A 19040-nucleotide genomic window follows, 5' to 3' on the forward strand; every position below is an offset into this window, starting at 1 on the left:
ATTCCAGGTAGTTCACATACTTTTTCTTGCCACTGTATAAAAGGTACTAAAAAGATGCAAGAAATGAAAGAAAAGGTATGTACAGTATATATATATATATAATACAGGGAAGGGAACTTCATGCTCTCCATCACTCCTACCCCTGCTCGTGGAGGACACGCTGCTGTTTGATCCGCGCCTCGATCTTGGCGGCAATGTCATCGCACAGTTTGGTCATGGAGTCGCCCTGCGGTGTGGTCAAACCGCTGTCTGTCTGTATGGTCTCAGAGACAGAGCACCGGCTCACCTGGCTGTTCATCTGGCTACGGCTGTTCTGAGCCCGACACACTGCCGCATACTGCACTATGCTCTCCTCTGGAAAGAGAAGGGGCTCTTACGTTCAAACCATGGGTGGTCAAAAGTGGCTAAAGTGAAATCAAAATGGGTGTAAATGTAGATCTAATAAGTGTGCAAATTGCTCTAATAACTGTACTATAATCACAACATGTCCCTGTTTGGCCTGTCAATGAGCCCACGTGGAACAATAGCAGGATATACACTGAGTGGACAAAACATTAGGAACACCTTACTAATATTGAGATGCACCCCTCTTGCCTTCAGAACAGCCTCAATTCGTCGGGGCATGCACTCTACGAGGTGTCGAAAGCGTTCCACAGGGATGCTGGCCCATGATGTCTTTTGGGTGGTGGACCATTCTTGATACACACGGGAAACTGTTGAGCGTGTAAAACCCAGCGGCGCTGCAAGTTCTCGACGACTCAAACTGTTGCGCCTAGCGCCAACGACAATACATACTCATATAAATATTTTGTCTTGCCAATTTACTCTCTGAATGGCACACTTACACAATCCATCTCTCAATTGTCTCTAGGCTTCAAAAATCCTTCTTTAACCTGCCTCCTCCCCTTCATCTACACTGATTTGAAGTGGATTTAACAAGTGAATCAATAATGGATCATAGTTTTGACCTGGACTCACCTGGTCCAGTCTATGTCCTGGAAAGAGTTGATGGCCCTAATGTTTTGTACACTCAGTGTATAGCTTGCTAGCTGTATGGCTGAAGAGTCTGGCAAAAAGTCAGGCTAAGATTCACCAAGAACAGAACACAAACTGTATAAAATCAGAACAAGCTGTCTCTGGCATAGTATTAACAGGAATGTAGTAGTAGTAGTAGTAGTAGTAGTAGTAGTTATGGATGGGGCCAGGAGTTCTTCTTGACTGTTACCAAACCAGGAAAAACTTTTGGCCCCAAACCAGTTAGGATGGCATGAAAGGTTCTGACCTGAGGCCAGACTGTGACCGAGCTGGCGAGAGTTCATCTCATTGTGAAACTTGTGCTGGGCAGAACAGAGGTTGCACAGGTACGTGGCCGTCTTGGACCGCTCTGTGACTAAGGTGTGTTTTTTCTTGCTCCCTCTGCTCTCGATGACAAATTTACGGCGCTGTGGAAGGACAGAGAGGACCGGTTAAGGCATTTACAGACATAACAAGCCAACAAAAACAACAGCTTATAAAATATTTATATTCAACTACACTGAACAAAAATAAACGCAACATGTTTCCTCTAAGCTGCGCACCAGCGTGAAGTAGCCCCTATACTGCCTCCCGGAAGAACTATCAGCCCAGGAAGAGAAGCATGAGATTGAACTCAACTTTCTAGAGTTTTCCCTGTTAACACTATCAACGTTTTCCTTTACTGTGGCAATTGCTATCGAATGAACGCAATATTAACAACGTTCAATGCAACATACTGAAACAAAACCAACTATGCAAGAGATTTTGTTGTTGGCAGAACGCATTGGAGTAGGATTCTATTGAGAACAACTCAGCCCTTACTCTACAAAGACCGGCAGCATGACCAATCAGAGTTGCAGTAGGCCTATATGCAAATAGACCGTTACCATATATGGATCTGTGCCATTTACATTGAACTGGACTGTGTTAAGAGCTGTGGTCGTGAGTAGATGCATCCGGAAAGTATTCAGACCTCTTCCCTTTTTACACATTTTGTTACATTACAGCCTTATTCTCAAATGGATTAAATAAGACATTTACTCATCAATCTAAACACAATACCCCACATTGACAATTTACATAAGTACAGCTGAAGTCGGTAGTTTACATACACTTAGTTTGGAGTTATTAAAACTAGTTTTTCAACCACTCCACAAATTTCTTGTTAACAAACTATAGTTTTGGCAAGTTGGTTAGGACATCTACTTTGTGCATGACACAAGTAATTTTTCCAACAATTGTTTACAGACAGATTATTTCACTTATAATTCACTGGATCACAATTCCAGTGGGTCAGAAGTTTACATACACTAAGTTGACTGTGCCTTTAAACAGCTTGGAAAATTCCAGAAAATTAAGTCATGGCATTAGAAGCTTCTGATAGGCTAATTGACATAATTTGAGTCAATTGGAGGTGTACCTGTGGATGTATTTCAAGACCTTCAAACTCAGTGCCTCTTTGCTTGACATCATGGGAAAACCCTCCAAAAATCAGCCAAGACCTCAGAAAAAAGAATTGTACACCTCCACAAGTCTGGTTCATCCTTGGGAGCAGTTTCCAAATGCCTGAAGGTACCATCTGTACAAACAATAGTATGCAAGTATAAACACCATGGGACCACGCAGCCGTCATATCGCTCAGGAAGGAGACGAGTTCGGTCTCCTAGAGATGAACGTACTTTGGTGTGAAAAGTGCAAATCAATCGTAGAACAACAGCAAAGGACCTTGTGAAGATGCTGAAGGAAACAGATTCAAAAGTACCTATATCCACAGTAAAACAAGTCCTATATCGACATAACATGAAAGGCCTCTCAGCAAGGAAGAAGCCACTGCTCCAAAACCACCATTAAAAAGAACTACAGTTTGCAACTGCACATGGGGACAAAGATCATAGAAATGTCCTCTGGTCTGATGAAACCAAAATAGACTGTATGGCCATAATGACCATCATTATGTTTGGAGGAAAAAGGGGAAGTCTTGCAAGCCAAAGAATACCATCCCAACAGTGAAGCATGGGGGTGGCAGCATCATGTTGTGGAGGTGCTTTGCTGCAGGAGGGATTAGTGCACTTCACAAAATAGATGGCATCATGAGGGAAGACAATTATGTGGATATATTGAAGCAACATCTCAAGACATCAGTCAGGAAGCTTGGTCGCAAATGGGTCTTCCAAATGGACAATGACCCCAAGCATACTCCTGAAGTTTTGTCAAAATGGCTTAAGGACAACAAAGTCAAAGTATTGGAGTGGCCATCACAAAGCCCTGACCTCAATCCTACAGAAAATGTGTGGGCAGACCTGAAAAGGTGTGTGCAAGCAAGGAGGCCTACAAACCTGACGCAGTTACACCAGCTCTGTCAGGAGGAATTGGCCAAAATTCACCCAACTTATTGTGGAAAGCTTGTGGAAGGCTACCTGAAATGTTTGACACAAGTTAAACAATTTAAAAGCAATGTTACCAACTACTAATTGAATGTATGTAAACTTCTGACCCACTGGGAAATAAATCATTCTCTCCTATTATTCTGACATTTCACATTCTTAAAATAAAGTGGTGATCCTAACTGACCTGAAGACATGGACTTTTTTACCAGGATTAAATGTCAGGAATTGTGAAAAACTGAGTTTAAATGTATTTGGCTAAGGTGTATGTAAACTTCTCACTTCAACTGTATTCAGACCCTTTGCTATGAGACTCGAAATTGAGCTCAGGTACATCCTGTTTCCATTGATCATCCTTGAGATGTTTACACAACTTGATTGGAGTCCACTTGCAGTAAATTCAATTAATTGGACATGATTTGGAAAGGCACACACCTGTCTATATAAGGTGCCACAGTTGACAGTGCATGTCAGAGCCAAAACCAAGCCATGAGGTCGAAGGAATTGTCCGTTGAGCTCAGAGACAGTAGTGTTGAGGTACAGATCTGGGGAAGGGTACCAAAGCATTTCTGCAGCATTGAAAGTCCACAAGAACACAATGACATCCATCATTCTTAAATGGAAGAACTTTGGAACAACCAAGACTCTATCTAGAGCTGGCCGCCTTGCCAAACTGAGCAATCGGGGGAGAAGGGCCTTGGTCAGGGAGGTGACAGAGCTCCCTGACCACTCTGACAGAGTTCCTCTGTGGAGGTGGGAGAAACTTCTAGAAGGACAACCATCTCTGCAGCACTCCACCAATCAGGCCTTTATGGTAGAGTGGCCAGACGAAAGCCACTCAGTAAAAGGCACACGACAGCCCGCTTGGAGTTGAAAAGTGAGTCAGGTAAAGAGGTAATTGTTCTTAAAGGGGCATTGTTGTATTTTGAGACAGGCTTGAATTAGCTAAGTAGCCAATAGGCAGAGGGTAGCATAATTTATCTGATTCACTGTAATAATGGTAATGGGAATAATAGTGCATTTCATTTTGTAAAGTGGTTTCTTGTATCAAACACAAAAACATTTTCAGTAATCTCCTTGTCTGAAGGACAAGTAGATAATCAGGTTAATGTCAAGCCCTGCATGTCTCATGGAATGTTGGCCTACATTGAACATCACACATTGGCTGCTACTGTTGGCTGAATGACAGATGTTATAAGATGCATTTTCTACATTGCTTTTGATGGTAGGCCACTCTGGTAGACCTACATTATGATCAAATAGCCACAGTAGACTACTTGGCCACTATTAAAAGTGTAACTTAAAGCGGGTACAGCCTCAGCATTCACAGTAAACTTTCTCTGGGAAGTTGCACAGAATTTTCACAATGTTAAAATTTCAGCAGACCTGAAATATGCTCAGCCCGGAAAAAAAAAAAGTGTATCTCCAATTTTGTGCAAATATGTTTATATCTGTTAAGGTTTTCTTCCTCCTCTACACCTCTGAAGGAGGTGTAGCCGGGATCGGACCAAAATGCAGCGTGGTTATTTCGATACTGTAACGATTTTCTTTAGGTGAAGGAGAGGCGGACCAAAATGCAGCGTGGTGGTTATTAATGTTTTTTTAATGAAGAAAACTATACATGAATAAACTAACAAAACAATAAACGTGTGAAAACCTAAACAGCCTATCTGGTGACAACAAACACAAAGACAGGAACAATCACCCACAAAACACTCAAAGAATATGGCTGCCTAAATATGGTTCCCAATCAGAGACAACAATAAACACCTGCCTCTGATTGAGAACCACTAAAGACAGCCATAGACTTACCTAGAAAACCCCACTAAGCCACAAACCCATTACCTAACATAACCCCAGGACAAAACACACCACATACAAAAACCCATGTCACACCCTGGCCTGACCAAAATAATAAAGGAAACACAAAATACTAAGACCAAGGCGTGACAGATACATCTTTAATAAAGATAATAATGAACAATACAAAATACTAAACGTAACGTGAAAAACCAAAACAGCCCTATCTGGTGCAAACAAACACAGAGACAGAAACAATCACCCACGAAACACTCAAAGAATATGGCTGCCTAAATATGGTTCCCAATCAGAGACAACGATAAACACCTGCCTCTGATTGAGAACCACTCTAGGCAACCATAGACTTACCTAGACAACTCTACTATACCACAATCCCATACCTACAAAAACCCCAAGACAAAACACACCACATAAATAACCCATGTCACACCCTGGCCTGACCAAAATAATAAAGAAAACACAAAATACTAAGACCAGGGCGTGACAGAACCCCCCCCCCCAAGGTGCGGACTCCCGGCCGCACACCTAAACCCATAGGGGAGGGTCCGGGTGGGCGTCTGTCCACAGTGGCGGCTCCGGCGCGGGACGTGGACCCCACTCCAACATAGTCTTAGTCCACTTACATCATGTCCTAGGATTGGCGACCCTCGCCGCCGACCTTGGCCTAGTAACCCTAACCAAGGGCCCCACTGGACTGAGGTAGCTCGGGACTGAGGGATAGCTCGGGACTGAGGGGAAGCTCGGGACTGAGGGGAAGCTCGGGACTGAGGGGAAGCTCGGGACTGAGGGGAAGCTCTGGACTGAGGGGAAGCTCTGGACTGAGGGGAAGCTCAGGCAGGTTGATGGCTCTGGCAGATCCTGGCTGACTGGCGGATCCTGGCTGAATGGTGGATCCTGGCTGAATGGCGGATCCTGGCTGACTGGCAGATCTGGACGATCCTGGCAGACTGGCGGCTCTGGCTGCTCCATGCTGACTGGCGGCTCTGGCTGCTCCATGCAGACTGGCGGCTCTGGCTGCTCCATGCAGACTGGCGGCTCTGGCTGCTCCATGCAGACTGGCGGCTCTGGCTGCTCCATGCAGACTGGCGGCTCTGGCTGCTCCATGCAGACTGGCGGCTCTGGCTGCTCCATGCAGACTGGCGGCTCTGGCTGCTCCATGCAGACTGGCGGCTCTGGCTGCTCCATGCAGACTGGCGGCTCTGGCTGCTCCATGCAGACTGGCGGCTCTGGCTGCTCCATGCAGACTGGCGGCTCTGGCTGCTCCATGCAGACTGGCGGCTCTGGCTGCTCCATGCAGACTGGCGGCTCTGGCTGCTCCTTGCAGACTGGCGGCTCTGGCGGCTCCTTGCAGACTGGCGGCTCTGGCGGCTCCTTGCAGACTTTATTTTTTAAATATTTTTTATATATATATATTGACTTTCAGTCAGCATAAACTATATATATATATATATATTGAAAGTCAATATATATAAAAATACTTTTTTTAAATTGGCGGCTCCTTGCAGACTGGCAGCTCTGGCGGCTCCTTGCAGACTGGCAGCTCTGGCAGCTCCTTGCAGACTGGCAGCTCCTTGCAGACTGACAGCTCCTTGCAGACTGACAGCTCCTTGCAGACTGACATCTCTGGCGGCTCCTTGCAGACTGACAGCTCTGGCAGCGCTGAACAGGCGGGAGACTCCGGCAGCGCTGGAGAGGAGGAAGGCTCCGGCAGTGCTGGACAGGCGGTTGACTCCGGCAGCGCTGAACAGGCGGGAGACTCCGGCAGCGCTGTAGAGGAGGAAGGCTCTGGCAGCGCTGGACAGGCGAAGCGCACTGTAGGCCTGGCGCAGGTCTCCTACCTGGCGTCGCCATACTCCCTGTGTGCCCCCCTCCAATACATTTTTGGGGCTGACTCTCGGGCTTCCATCCGCGTCGCCGTGCTGCCTCCTCAAAGCAGCGCCTCTCCGCTTTCACCGCCTCCAGCTCTTCTTTGGGGTGGCAATATTCTCCAGGCTGTGCCCAGGGTCCTATTCCGTCCAAGATTTCCTCCCATGTCCAGAAATCTGGTTTTCGCTGCTCCTGCTGCCGCTGCCTGTCACCACGCCGCTTGGTCCTGTTGTGGTGGGTGATTCTGTTTAGGTTTTCTTCCTCTGAAGAGGAGGTGTAGCAGGGATCGGACCAAAATGCAGCGTGGTTATTTCGATACATCTTTAATAAAGATAATAATGAACAATACAAAATACTAAACGTAACGTGAAAAACCAAAACAGCCCTCTCTGGTGCAAACAAACACAGAGACAGGAACAATCACCTACGAAACACTCAAAGAATATGGCTGCCTAAATAGGGTTCCCAATCAGAGACAACGATAAACACCTGCCTCTGATTGAGAACCACTCTAGGCAACCATAAACTTACCTAGACAACTCTACTATACCACAATCCCATAACCTACAAAAACCCCAAGACAAAACACACCACATAAATAACCCATGTCACACCCTGGCCTGACCAAAATAATAAAGAAAATACAAAATAATAAGACCAGGGCGTGACAATATCCCTGTTAGTGAGCATTTCTCCTTTGCCAAGATAATCTATCCACCTGACAGGTGTGGCATATCAAGAAGCTAAACAGCAGGATCATTACAGAGGTGCACCTTGTGCTGGGGACAATAAAAGGCAACTAAAATGTGCAGATTTGTCACACAACACAATGCCACAGATGTTTTATTAAAAGTTGTATTTTATTTCAGCTTTATTTAACCAGATAGGTCAGTTGAGAACAAGTTCTCATTTACAACCTGGCCAAGAAAAAGCAAAGTAGTGCAACACAAACAACACAGAGTTACACATGGGATAAACAAACATACAGTCAATAACACAATAGAAAAGTCTATATACAGTGTGTACAAATGTAGTAAGATTAGGGAGGTAAGGCAATAAATAAGCCATAGTGGCGAAATAATTACAATTTCGCAATGAAACACGATTGATAGATGTGCAGAAGATGAATGTGCAAGTAGAGATACTGGGGTGCAAAGGAGCAAAAAATAAATAACAATATGGGGATGAGGTAGTTGGGTGGGCTATTTACAGATGGGCTGTGTACAGGTGCAATGACGGGTAAGCTGCTCTGACAGCTGATGCTTAAAGTTATTGAGGGCGATATAGCTTCAGTGTTTTTTGCAATTCGTTACAGTCATTGGCAGCAGAAAACTGGAAAGAAAGGCGGCCAAATTAGGAGTTGGCGTGGGGGATGACCAGTGAAATATACCTGCTGGAGCGCGGGCTACTGGTGGGTGCTGCTATGGTGACCAGTGAGCTGAGATAAGGCGGGGCTTTACCTAGCAAAGACTAATAGATGACCTGGAGCCAGTGGGTTTGGCAACGAATATAAAGCGAGGGCCAGCCAACGAGAGCATAGAGATCACACTGGTGGGTAGTATATGGGGCTTTGATGTCAAAACAGATGGCACTGTGATAGACTACATCCACCAGTGTGATCTGAGTAGAGTGTTGGAGGCTATTTTGTAAATTACATCAGTTTTAGGAGGGTATGTTTGGCAGCATGAGTGAAGGATGATTTGTTGCGAAATAGGAAGCCAATTCTAGATTTAATTTTGGATTGGAGATGCTTAATGTAAGTCTGGAAGGAGAGTTTGTCCACATATTCTAAGTCAGAACCGTCCAGAATAGTGATGCTAGATGGGCGGGCCGGTGCGGGCAGAGATTGGTTGAAGAGCATGCATTTAGTTTTAATAGCATTTAAGAGCAGTTGGAAGCCACTGAAGGAGTGTTGTATGGAATTGAAGCTCGTCTGGACATTTGTTAACAGTGTCCAAAGAAGGGCTAGAAGTATACAAAATGGTATCATCTGCATAGAGGTGGATCCGAGAATCACCAGCAACAAGAGCGACATCATTGATCTATACAGAGAAAAGAGTCGGCCCTAGAATTGAACCCTGTGGCACCCCCATAGAGACTGCCAGAGGTCCGGACAACAGGCCCTCCGATTTGACACGCTGAACTCTATCTGAGAAGTAGTTGGTGAACCAGGCGAGGCAGTCATTTGAGAAACCAAGGCTGTTGAGTCTGCAGATAAGAGTGCGGTGATAGACAGAGTCGAAAGCCTTGGCCAGGTCGATGAAAATGGCTGCACAGTATTGTCTTTTATCAATGGCGGTTATGATATCGTTTAGGACCTTGAGCGTGGTTGAGGTGCACCCTTGACCAGCTCAGAAACCAGCTATGGCATAAGCTATGGACAACGAACACAATTGCATTGTATTGATGGGAATTTGAATGCACAGAGATACCGTGAGGTCCATTGTCGTGCCATTCATCCACCGCCATCACCTATAATGTTTCAGCATGATAATGCACAGCCCTGTGTCGCAAGGATCTGTACACAATTCCTGGAAGTTGAAAATGTCCCAGTTCTTCCATTTCCTGCATACTCACCAGATATGTCAACCATTGAGCATGTGTGGGATGCTCTGGATCGACATGTATGAAATTGTGTTCCAGTTCCCGCTAATATACAGCAACTTCGAACAGCCATTGAAGAGGAGTAGGACAACATTCCATAGGCCCCTATCAACCTATGCAAAGGAGATGTGTTTTCTGATCCACGCCCCTACCTTTTTTAAAGTATATGTGATCAACAGATACATTTCTTTATTCGCGGTCATGTGAAATCTATAGATTAGGGCCTAATTTATTTATTTAAATTGACTGAGATTTCCTTATGTGAACTTCAACTCAGTAAAATGTTTGAAATTGCTGCGTTTATATTTTTGTTCAGTATATTCAGTAAACGTTCACTTTCAACATTCCTCAGTTCCCTTCAATAAAGTGTAACTCGAATGAAAAAAAAAAAACAGTGTTTGCATTATCATAAAAAGGCATGATACTCACAGAGGAGGAAATACTGGCCGTTTCCCGCCAGTGGAATGTCTGACTTGTGGAGCGGGAGCTATCTTTAACCTCATACACTATGACTCCTTTGGCACACACTCCTAAGATCAGTTCTCCGATGACTGGCTTCTTCTCGCGACCCACGCGGTAGAACAGAACGCCATACTCAGGAAGCTGCTGGGTGGCCTGGGAGGAAGTAAGATGTTAGACGTTAGAACGGCCGACGTGCAAGCTTCCCGCACGGGCTAAGAATGTTTGCCTTTGATGCACTGTGCAGGTGCCAGAGTCTTTTAGTATAATGATTGAAATATTAGTCCACATATTAGTAGTATGGAATTAATGAGACTGACATAACCATTTTATACACTGCTCAAAAAAATAAAGGGAACATTTAAACAACACAATGTAACTCCAAGTCAATCACACTTCTGTGAAATCAAACTGTCCATTTAGGAAGCAACACTGACTGACGTTAAGGACATTCAGAGACTTGTCCCGAAGCCACTCCTACATTATCGTGGCTGAGTGCTTCGGGTCGTTGTCCTTTTGGAAGGTGAACCAGTTTGAGGTCCTGAGTGCTCTGGAGCAAGTTTTCATCAACGATCTCTCTGTACTTTGCTACGTTCATCTTTCCCTTGATCCTGACTAGTTTTTCTGTGGCAAGGACTGGGAGACATCTCCACAGCATAATGCTGCCACCCTATGCTTCACCATAGGGATGGTGCCAGGTTTCCTCCAGGCGAGACGTTTGGCATTCAGGCCAAAGAGTTCGATCTTGGTTGTAACATAACAAAATGTGGAAAAAGTCAAAGGTTCTGAATATTTGTCGAATGCACTGTACGCTATATAACACCATAACTCTATGGAGTGTTTTCATTGGCTCATGTTACCTTTAGGAACTCAAGTTCGGACTCGTCAGTACTCATCGTGGAGTTACTGACATGTAACCGTAGCAATTCCTCCTTTAGGTAAGGCAAGGCTCTTTTCTCCATGACGCTCTTGGCAACGTACTGGTCTGGTCGATAGTAGTTCCTCCCATAAACCTTTGGAAAATATCAGATCACATTTAGTCATCACTCAACTAGAGCTAATGTTACAAAATATTTACCATGGATGGGCATTTGAAATTATTTTACTATTCAAATAATATAATGACATTTTTATGACAGTCAAAATTTGTAATAATAATAAGCTTTTTTTTTGCTCTTGACTCTCGACCAATCAGAATGACGCAAATGCACACGGCAGAGGTAAACAACGAACATTCTGCTTTTCTCCGGTAGTTTGGCTAAAAGCAACAGTGAGAAGAGAAGTCCGATTTTCCATGATTCTCTTACAAAAAGGTTTTCTGGAATGTTTTGCATGGATCCGTGTCATGCCGATCATGTCAGGGCATGTCTGGCCGTTCTTCAGTGGGCTCACTCTGCCAAGTTAGCCGGCCACCCTGGCGTTCGGGGTACGCTTGCTTCCATTCGCCAGCGTTTTTGGTGGCCCACCCGGGAGCATGACACGCGTCGTTTCGTGGCTGCTTGTTCGGTCTGCGCGCAGACTAAGTCCGGTAACTCCCCTCCTGCCGGCCGTCTCAGGCCGCTTCCCATTCCCTCTCGACCGTGGTCTCACATCGCCTTAGATTTTGTCACCGGACTGCCTTCGTCAGCGGGGAAGACTGTTATTCTTACGGTTGTCGATAGGTTCTCTAAGGCGGCTCATTTCATTCCCCTTGCTAAGCTTCCTTCTGCTAAAGAGACGGCACAAATCATCATCGAGAATGTTTTCAGAATTCATGGCCTTCCGTCAGACGTAGTTTCGGACAGAGGTCCGCAATTCACGTCTCAATTTTGGAGGGAGTTTTGCCGTTTGATTGGGGCTTCCGTCAGTCTCTCTTCCGGCTTTCACCCCCAGTCTAACGGTCAAGCAGAACGGGCCAATCAGACTATTGGTCGCATCTTACGCAGTCTTTCTTTTCGCAACCCTGCGTCTTGGTCAGAACAGCTCCCCTGGGCAGAATACGCCCACAACTCGCTTCCTTCGTCTGCGACCGGGCTAGCCTCGGGTACCAGCCTCCGCTGTTCTCATCTCAGTTCGCCGAGTCCAGCGTCCCCTCCGCTCAGGCTTTTGTCCAACGCTGCGAGCGCACCTGGAAGAGGGTCAGGTCTGCACTTTGCCGTTATAGGACGCAGACTGTGAGGGCTGCTAATAAGCGTAGAACTAAGAGTCCTAGATATTGTCGCGGTCAGAGAGTTTGGCTCTCCACTCAGAACCTTCCCCTTAAGACGGCTTCTCGCAAGTTGACCCCGCGGTTCATTGGTCCGTTCCGTATTTCTCGGGTCATTAATCCTGTCGCAGTTCGACTTCTTCTTCCGCGATACCTTCGTCGCGTCCACCCGGTCTTCCATGTCTCCTGTATCAAGCCCGTTCTTCGCGCCCCCGCTCGTCTCCCCCCCCCCCCCCATCCTTGTCGAGGGCGCACCCATCTACAGGGTCCGTAGGATTTTGGACATGCGTCCTCGGGGCCGTGGTCACCAGTACCTCGTAGATTGGGAGGGGTACGGTCCTGAGGAGAGGAGTTGGGTTCCCTCTCGGGACGTGCTGGACCGTGCGCTGATCGAGGATTTCCTCCGTTGCCGCCAGGTTTCCTCCTCGAGTGCGCCAGGAGGCGCTCGGTGAGTGGGGGGGTACTGTCATGTATTGTCATGTTGTGTCTTTCTGTCCTTTCCTTTCACCCTGTCTCCCTCTGCTGGTCGTACTAGGTTACCGTTTCTGTCCCTCTTTCCCCCAGCTGTTCCTTGTCTTCTCTGACTACCTCATTCACCCCTTTTCCCACCTGTTCCCTTTTTCCCTCTGATTAGGTCCCTATATCTCTCTCTGTTTCTGCTCCTGTCTTTGTCGGATTCTTGTTTGTGTGTCTCATGCCTGAACCAGACTATCATCGTGTTTGCTGCAACCTTGTCCTGTCCTGTCGGAATCTACCTGTCCATCTGAGCCCACGTGTGTTCATCATTAAAGAAACTCTGTTTGTTAATTCGCTTTTGGGTCCTCATTCACGCACCTGACACTAGACCTTGACAATCAGGTGACTATACAGGATATCAAAGATACTGTATAACCATATAACTAAAATGTATAAAATACCTCAGGCATGCAGTCTCCATACTCTGCTTGGAGAGCCAAGGCACCCAGATATAGGCCTGTCTCTTCATGGCAGGCCAACCTGTCCTCCAGTATATCTTTCCTCAGCTGTAGGTAGTACTGGTGACGAGTCAGTTTGTGCCTGCCAAAAAAAAACAGTCACACACAATTTGCTTCCATGGAGAAAGCAGTGGACAATCTGCAACATTGCCTGACCTCTATGAATTCCATCGGCCGACCTTGAATACAATACACTGTAAGCACGAGCGGATGCGAGGTACTTACAAAAGGAGAGAGATGTCGTGGACAAAGAATTTCACCCTGAAGAAAAGGACAAACGTGGAGGTAGGCACTTTCTTCCAACTGTCCGGGGCGACCTTGGATATCTTTGTGTCATTTTCCAAGAAGAAAAACTCATGGTCTAAAACCGAGAGGTAAAAAGGAAGAGTGACATTTTTAACAAGCGAACCATGTAAAGACAACTTTGTGCTTTTTCATTACTGTAGCTCGAGCACAGCCATACAACAGCCATACATGACCCAACAAAACACCTCAATGAACTGTTTCCCAGTAAACGACATGCAATATTTGTGCATTACCATCAATGTAAGCAAGGCCAAAGTAGAAGTGCTCCACCAGATTGGAGTGGGCAACAATCATATCAAAGACATCCCCTCCTCCTGACTTGACGTCGCACTTGACCAGGATGCTCTGTCCGTTTGGCATGACCACACTCAGCTCCCTCATAGAGGAGGGAGACTTCCCTTTCTTTGACTGGATTAAGAGACAGAAAGAGAGGGATTCATGTGAAGACCGACGGATGACAGTTGGGCTGATGATAAAAGGCATTTGATGTAGCTCTGATTTAAAAAAATAAATAATAGTTTCACCTTTTATTTAACTAGGCAAGTCATTTAAGTACAAATTCTTATTTACAATGACGGCCCACCCCGGGCCAAACCCGGACGACGCTGGGCCAATTGTGCGCCGCCCCTATGGGAATCCCAATCACAGCCGGATGTGATGCAGCCTGGATAAGAAGAGGTGGTGAGGCCTGACCTGAGCAGGCCAGACTCCTGGCCGATGATAAAGCCATAATTACCACAATGGATCCGGGCAGCTCCAAGACAACCAGAGGCTCGTCTAACTTTCGAATGAACTCAGGACCCAAATCCTGCAGAAATAATGAGGGAAACATTAAGAGCTACTAAAATGTCAACCCGATATTTCACACGACTCACTATGATATCATACCTTGGCTTTCTTTTCATTAAGACTGACCGTGGACTCGTTTAGATATGTGTATGGTACAGGTCTGACGCTGCCACGGCGAAAGCCATCCAGGTACGGGCTAGAGGGGCTACGTGACTGATAGCTGCAGTAACTCTCTCTGTGACGTGACCCTTGGGGAATTCTGGGAGAAAAAAAATACAGATTACAGGGATGAAAATCTTTAACTTATTGTCCATAGACAGTTGGGTGAACTATCCCTTAAAATAAAAATAAAAAAATATATATATACATACATACATACTTGTAAAGCTGATAATATGTGTATTCCGGTCAAAATGTGCCTTTTGTTGTTTGAAAGGCGACTGCTAGGTTCTTACCCTCTGCTGAGCTCAGCTTGGAATGTTGGGGTGCTTCTGTTTCTCAGTGCCCAGGTGGAGTTATGGTACGAGGCACTTCCTGAGAGACTGTGAAGCCTCTCTCTGACCATCTGACTCCGGTCAGTAAGTTGAGGACCAATCTCAGCCATGGACACATGATCAACCTAGAAAACACAATAGAATGACAGATGATGAATTAGATCATTTGCACTGACCTATCCTTAAAAATAACCATGTCTCAAATCAATATGATCTCAATTGAAACCCAGCTGTAGATTGTAGCCAAGATAGAGTTGCAAGCAGCCAGTATTGTCACAATATGGAATAGAGGCCAATTTATTTCTAGAAAATGTGACCCTATAATGTCAGTGTGCTGGTCAGCACATGGAGTGTAGAGTGACAGCTATACTGACTACAGGTGCATTGCCTAAACCAAAAAGGGAATGTGGGTGACTCACAGAGTCCCTGAAGACATCTTGTACTAGCTGTCTGATGAGCTTCTCTGGTAGGGGTAGTTGAGCAGCCTTGATGTGCTGTTCACAGGTCTCCAGCACGGTCACAAGATCTGCTCGTCTGTGGACCGTGTCCTCACACATACTCAGTAAGAGGTTGTTCAGGTTGTCACTCAGCAGAATGGGCTGGTTTTGAGGTAGTTGATAATCAACGGACCAGAAGAGGGTCATTCCTAGGGAATATACAATCATCTGAAGAAAACAAAGAGAAAAACAAGGCAACAGTAAACATGTCAGTTATTCGGTGCTAGAGGAGTAGCGTTTTACGTGTTTTTCACAAAATTCTAAATCCATCATGGCAGACCTCTTGGGTCCCTGAGGCAAATTTGTTCCTTGTAAGGAGAGGGACCTATGTACCGCATTTCATGACTTTAGGTCAAACGGGGTGTGGGCGTGACCTTACAAAGTTTACAAAGTCAATCAGTGTAATTTTGTAAACCGTAAGACGCATCATTCACCCAAGCTTCGTCAAAATCGGGCCCGCGCCGTAACTGACAGAGACAGATCCAAAGCACTGTTCCTGAGTAAAATCGTTCCTGAGGAATTCATGCAAAGCCAAAGGTCGAGAACCAAAACAGTGGCGAGATGTCAAGCCAACGGAGACCATCGGAGTTGGCCATATAGTACAGACGGATATGAACTCAGATTATGCAGTGAGATGCGATGACGTTGCGATCAGGGGTTCATTGAGCACCTTCTCCGAGGCCGTCCTGTTGGAGGCAGCGTGCCCCTCCTGTACCTCTGGAGCAGTGAAGGAACCAAGGTTCTCTGACCGGGGACAGCTCTTGAAAGCAAGGTTCCCAGTGGCTGACAGCAGCACTGAACCAGGGCTCAGTACACTGCACATGTTACCAGGACCTGTCGAGAGGACAAGAGACAAAACTATTAGAAGTAGAGCATGACGTTGTGTTGCCTACCCTTCCCAATCATCTCGGGTTTGAGGCCTATTTCTTCTCATGCATAAAGATGCATATACAAAAACAAGTCATGGGATATGAAAGTCAGCTCAGCATAATGCCACTTATGGAGGACTGCAAACATCTGACACACGTGGGCGTGAACAATCCCTTTAAGGTCAAAAGATCCTGCCGGTGTGTATTATCATGGGTCCGGAAAAGCATAGAAATATGTCCAGGTACCTTTGTGAGAGATTTCCATTAAGGCCTCGGCGGTGCCCAGTAGCAGACACCATACCTCATCCTCCTCCAGAGGTGACCCCCGGGCCTCCAGCACCTCCGCCAGGGTCACGAACGTGCCCATCCTGGGGGGGACACAGCCATGGGTAGATACAGTCATACAGTGCCTTGCGAAAGTATTCGGCCCCCTTGAACTTTGCGACCTTTTGCCACATTTCAGGCTTCAAACATAAAGATATAAAACTGTATTTTTTTGTGAAGAATCAACAACAAGTGGGACACAATCATGAAGTGGAACGACATTTATTGGATATTTCAAACTTTTTTAACAAATCAAAAACTGAAAAATTGGGCGTGCAAAATTATTCAGCCCCTTTACTTTCAGTGCAGCAAACTCTCTCCAGAAGTCCAGTGAGGATCTCTGAATGATCCAATGTTGACCTAAATGACTAATGATGATAAATACAATCCACCTGTGTGTAATCAAGTCTCCGTATAAATGCACCTGCACTGTGATAGTCTCAGAGGTCCGTTAAAAGCGCAGAGAGCATCATGAAGAACAAGGAACACACCAGGCAGGTCCGAGATACTGTTGTGAAGAAGTTTAAAGCCGGATTTGGATACAAAAAGATTTCCCAAGCTTTAAACATCCCAAGGAGCACTGTGCAAGCGATAATATTGAAATGGAAGGAGTATCAGACCACTGCAAATCTACCAAGACCTGGCCGTCCCTCTAAACTTTCAGCTCATACAAGGAGAAGACTGATCAGAGATGCAGCCAAGAGGCCCATGATCACTCTGGATGAACTGCAGAGATCTACAGCTGAGGTGGGAGACTCTGTCCATAGGACAACAATCAGTCGTATATTGCACAAATCTGGCCTTTATGGAAGAGTGGCAAGAAGAAAGCCATTTCTTAAAGATATCCATAAAAAGTGTTGTTTAAAGTTTGCCACAAGCCACCTGGGAGACACACCAAACATGTGGAAGAAGGTGCTCTGGTCAGATGAAACCAAAATATTGAACTTTTTGGCAACAATGCAAGACGTTATGTTTGGCGTAAAAGCAACACAGCTCATCACCCTGAACACACCATCCCCACTGTCAAACATGGTGGTGGCAGCATCATGGTTTGGGCCTGCTTTTCTTCAGCAGGGACAGGGAAGATGGTTAAAATTGATGGGAAGATGGATGGAGCCAAATACAGGACCATTCTGGAAGAAAACCTGATGGAGTCTGCAAAAGACCTGAGACTGGGACAGAAATTTGTCTTCCAACAAGACAATGATCCAAAACATAAAGCAAAATCTACAATGGAATGGTTCAAAAATAAACATATCCAGGTGTTAGAATGGCCAAGTCAAAGTCCAGACCTGAATCCAATCGAGAATCTGTGGAAAGAACTGAAAACTGCTGTTCACAAATGCTCTCCATCCAACCTCACTGAGCTCGAGCTGTTTTGCAAGGAGGAATGGGAAAAAATGTCAGTCTCTCGATGTGCAAAACTGATAGAGACATACCCCAAGCGACTTACAGCTCTAATCGCAGCAAAAGGTGGCGCTACAAAGTATTAACTTAAGGGGGCTGAATAATTTTGCACGCCCAATTTTTCAGTTTTTGATTTGTTAAAAAAGTTTGGAATATCCAATAAATGTCGTTCCACTTCATGATTGTGTCCCACTTGTTGTTGATTTTTCACAAAAAAATACAGTTTTATATCTTTATGTTTGAAGCCTGAAATGTGGCAAAAGGTCGCAAAGTTCAAGGGGGTCGAATACTTTCGCAAGGCACTGTATATTATCTAAATCATTTTTCTGAATTTCTGCTTCAAAACGCTGTAATAGCTTAATATGAGCAACACATGTTGTTTCATCATAGACTCTGTGACAAAATATGCGAGATCGTTATTTGGAGTACAATGAAAACTGTTGAACGCACGAAACTTGATTGTTTCCATAAATCATTGAAGAGTGTCCACACAACCATATGGTCTAATTGCTTAAACCATTAGCTCAAAGTGATCTTTTTCTTTGACAGGACAGAGATACTAGGAGAACAGTAAATTTGGTCCATTTAGACAAGTAGCTATGAATGATTATCTACAATGAGTGAGGTGATTGATCGGACTAAAGGGCTCATGCAAAGCAATACAGACGCCCCCTCCCCTTCTCTAGCCACCCTCTCCCTCTCTCACATGCACACCGGTGCTTTCACACGTTGAGCTTTCAGTTTGCCATGTAATAGGCTTCTGCAGAGCCTGGAGGATTTGCTCTGATATGGTTACTCTCTGTGTCTTTCATTTGTCTCCCTCTCGTCACCAAGGTGACTGTGAAGCGTTACAATGAGACGTGACTGTGGTAGCATCCGGCTGAGGTTCTGGGACTTATCAAATGACACTGAACAAAAATATAACATGCAACATGCAACCATTTCAACAATTCTTTCGACACGGGGCCGTGATTTATCATGCTGGCGCAAAAGATGGCGGCGGATGAACGGCACGACAACGGGCCTCAGGATCTTGTCACGTTATCT

The 19040-nt window shown here is 45.5% G+C and overlaps 1 protein-coding gene across 1 annotated transcript in view; it reads right to left on the minus strand.

Annotated features, from left to right (window-relative positions):
- The window catches only part of LOC110498748 (FERM and PDZ domain-containing protein 2-like), a 49197-nt gene that overhangs the window by 18502 nt on the left and 11655 nt on the right, over positions 1-19040 (minus strand). The window contains exons 2-14 of the mRNA XM_090212496.1: positions 16509-16630; positions 16064-16227; positions 15316-15561; positions 14858-15021; positions 14502-14661; positions 14350-14421; positions 13847-14021; positions 13533-13668; positions 13251-13389; positions 11009-11161; positions 10119-10304; positions 1283-1442; positions 141-354 (exon numbers count right to left, since the gene is read on the minus strand). Of these exons, the coding sequence (XP_090068622.1) occupies positions 141-354; positions 1283-1442; positions 10119-10304; positions 11009-11161; positions 13251-13389; positions 13533-13668; positions 13847-14021; positions 14350-14421; positions 14502-14661; positions 14858-15021; positions 15316-15561; positions 16064-16227; positions 16509-16629 (2090 nt within the window). The 5' untranslated portion in view covers position 16630. The remainder of the gene's footprint in view (positions 1-140; positions 355-1282; positions 1443-10118; positions 10305-11008; positions 11162-13250; positions 13390-13532; positions 13669-13846; positions 14022-14349; positions 14422-14501; positions 14662-14857; positions 15022-15315; positions 15562-16063; positions 16228-16508; positions 16631-19040) is intronic.

This window comes from Oncorhynchus mykiss, chromosome 20, assembly GCF_057628025.1.
Source record: "Oncorhynchus mykiss isolate SJ-2025 chromosome 20, ASM5762802v1, whole genome shotgun sequence".
NCBI lineage: Eukaryota > Metazoa > Chordata > Actinopteri > Salmoniformes > Salmonidae > Oncorhynchus > Oncorhynchus mykiss.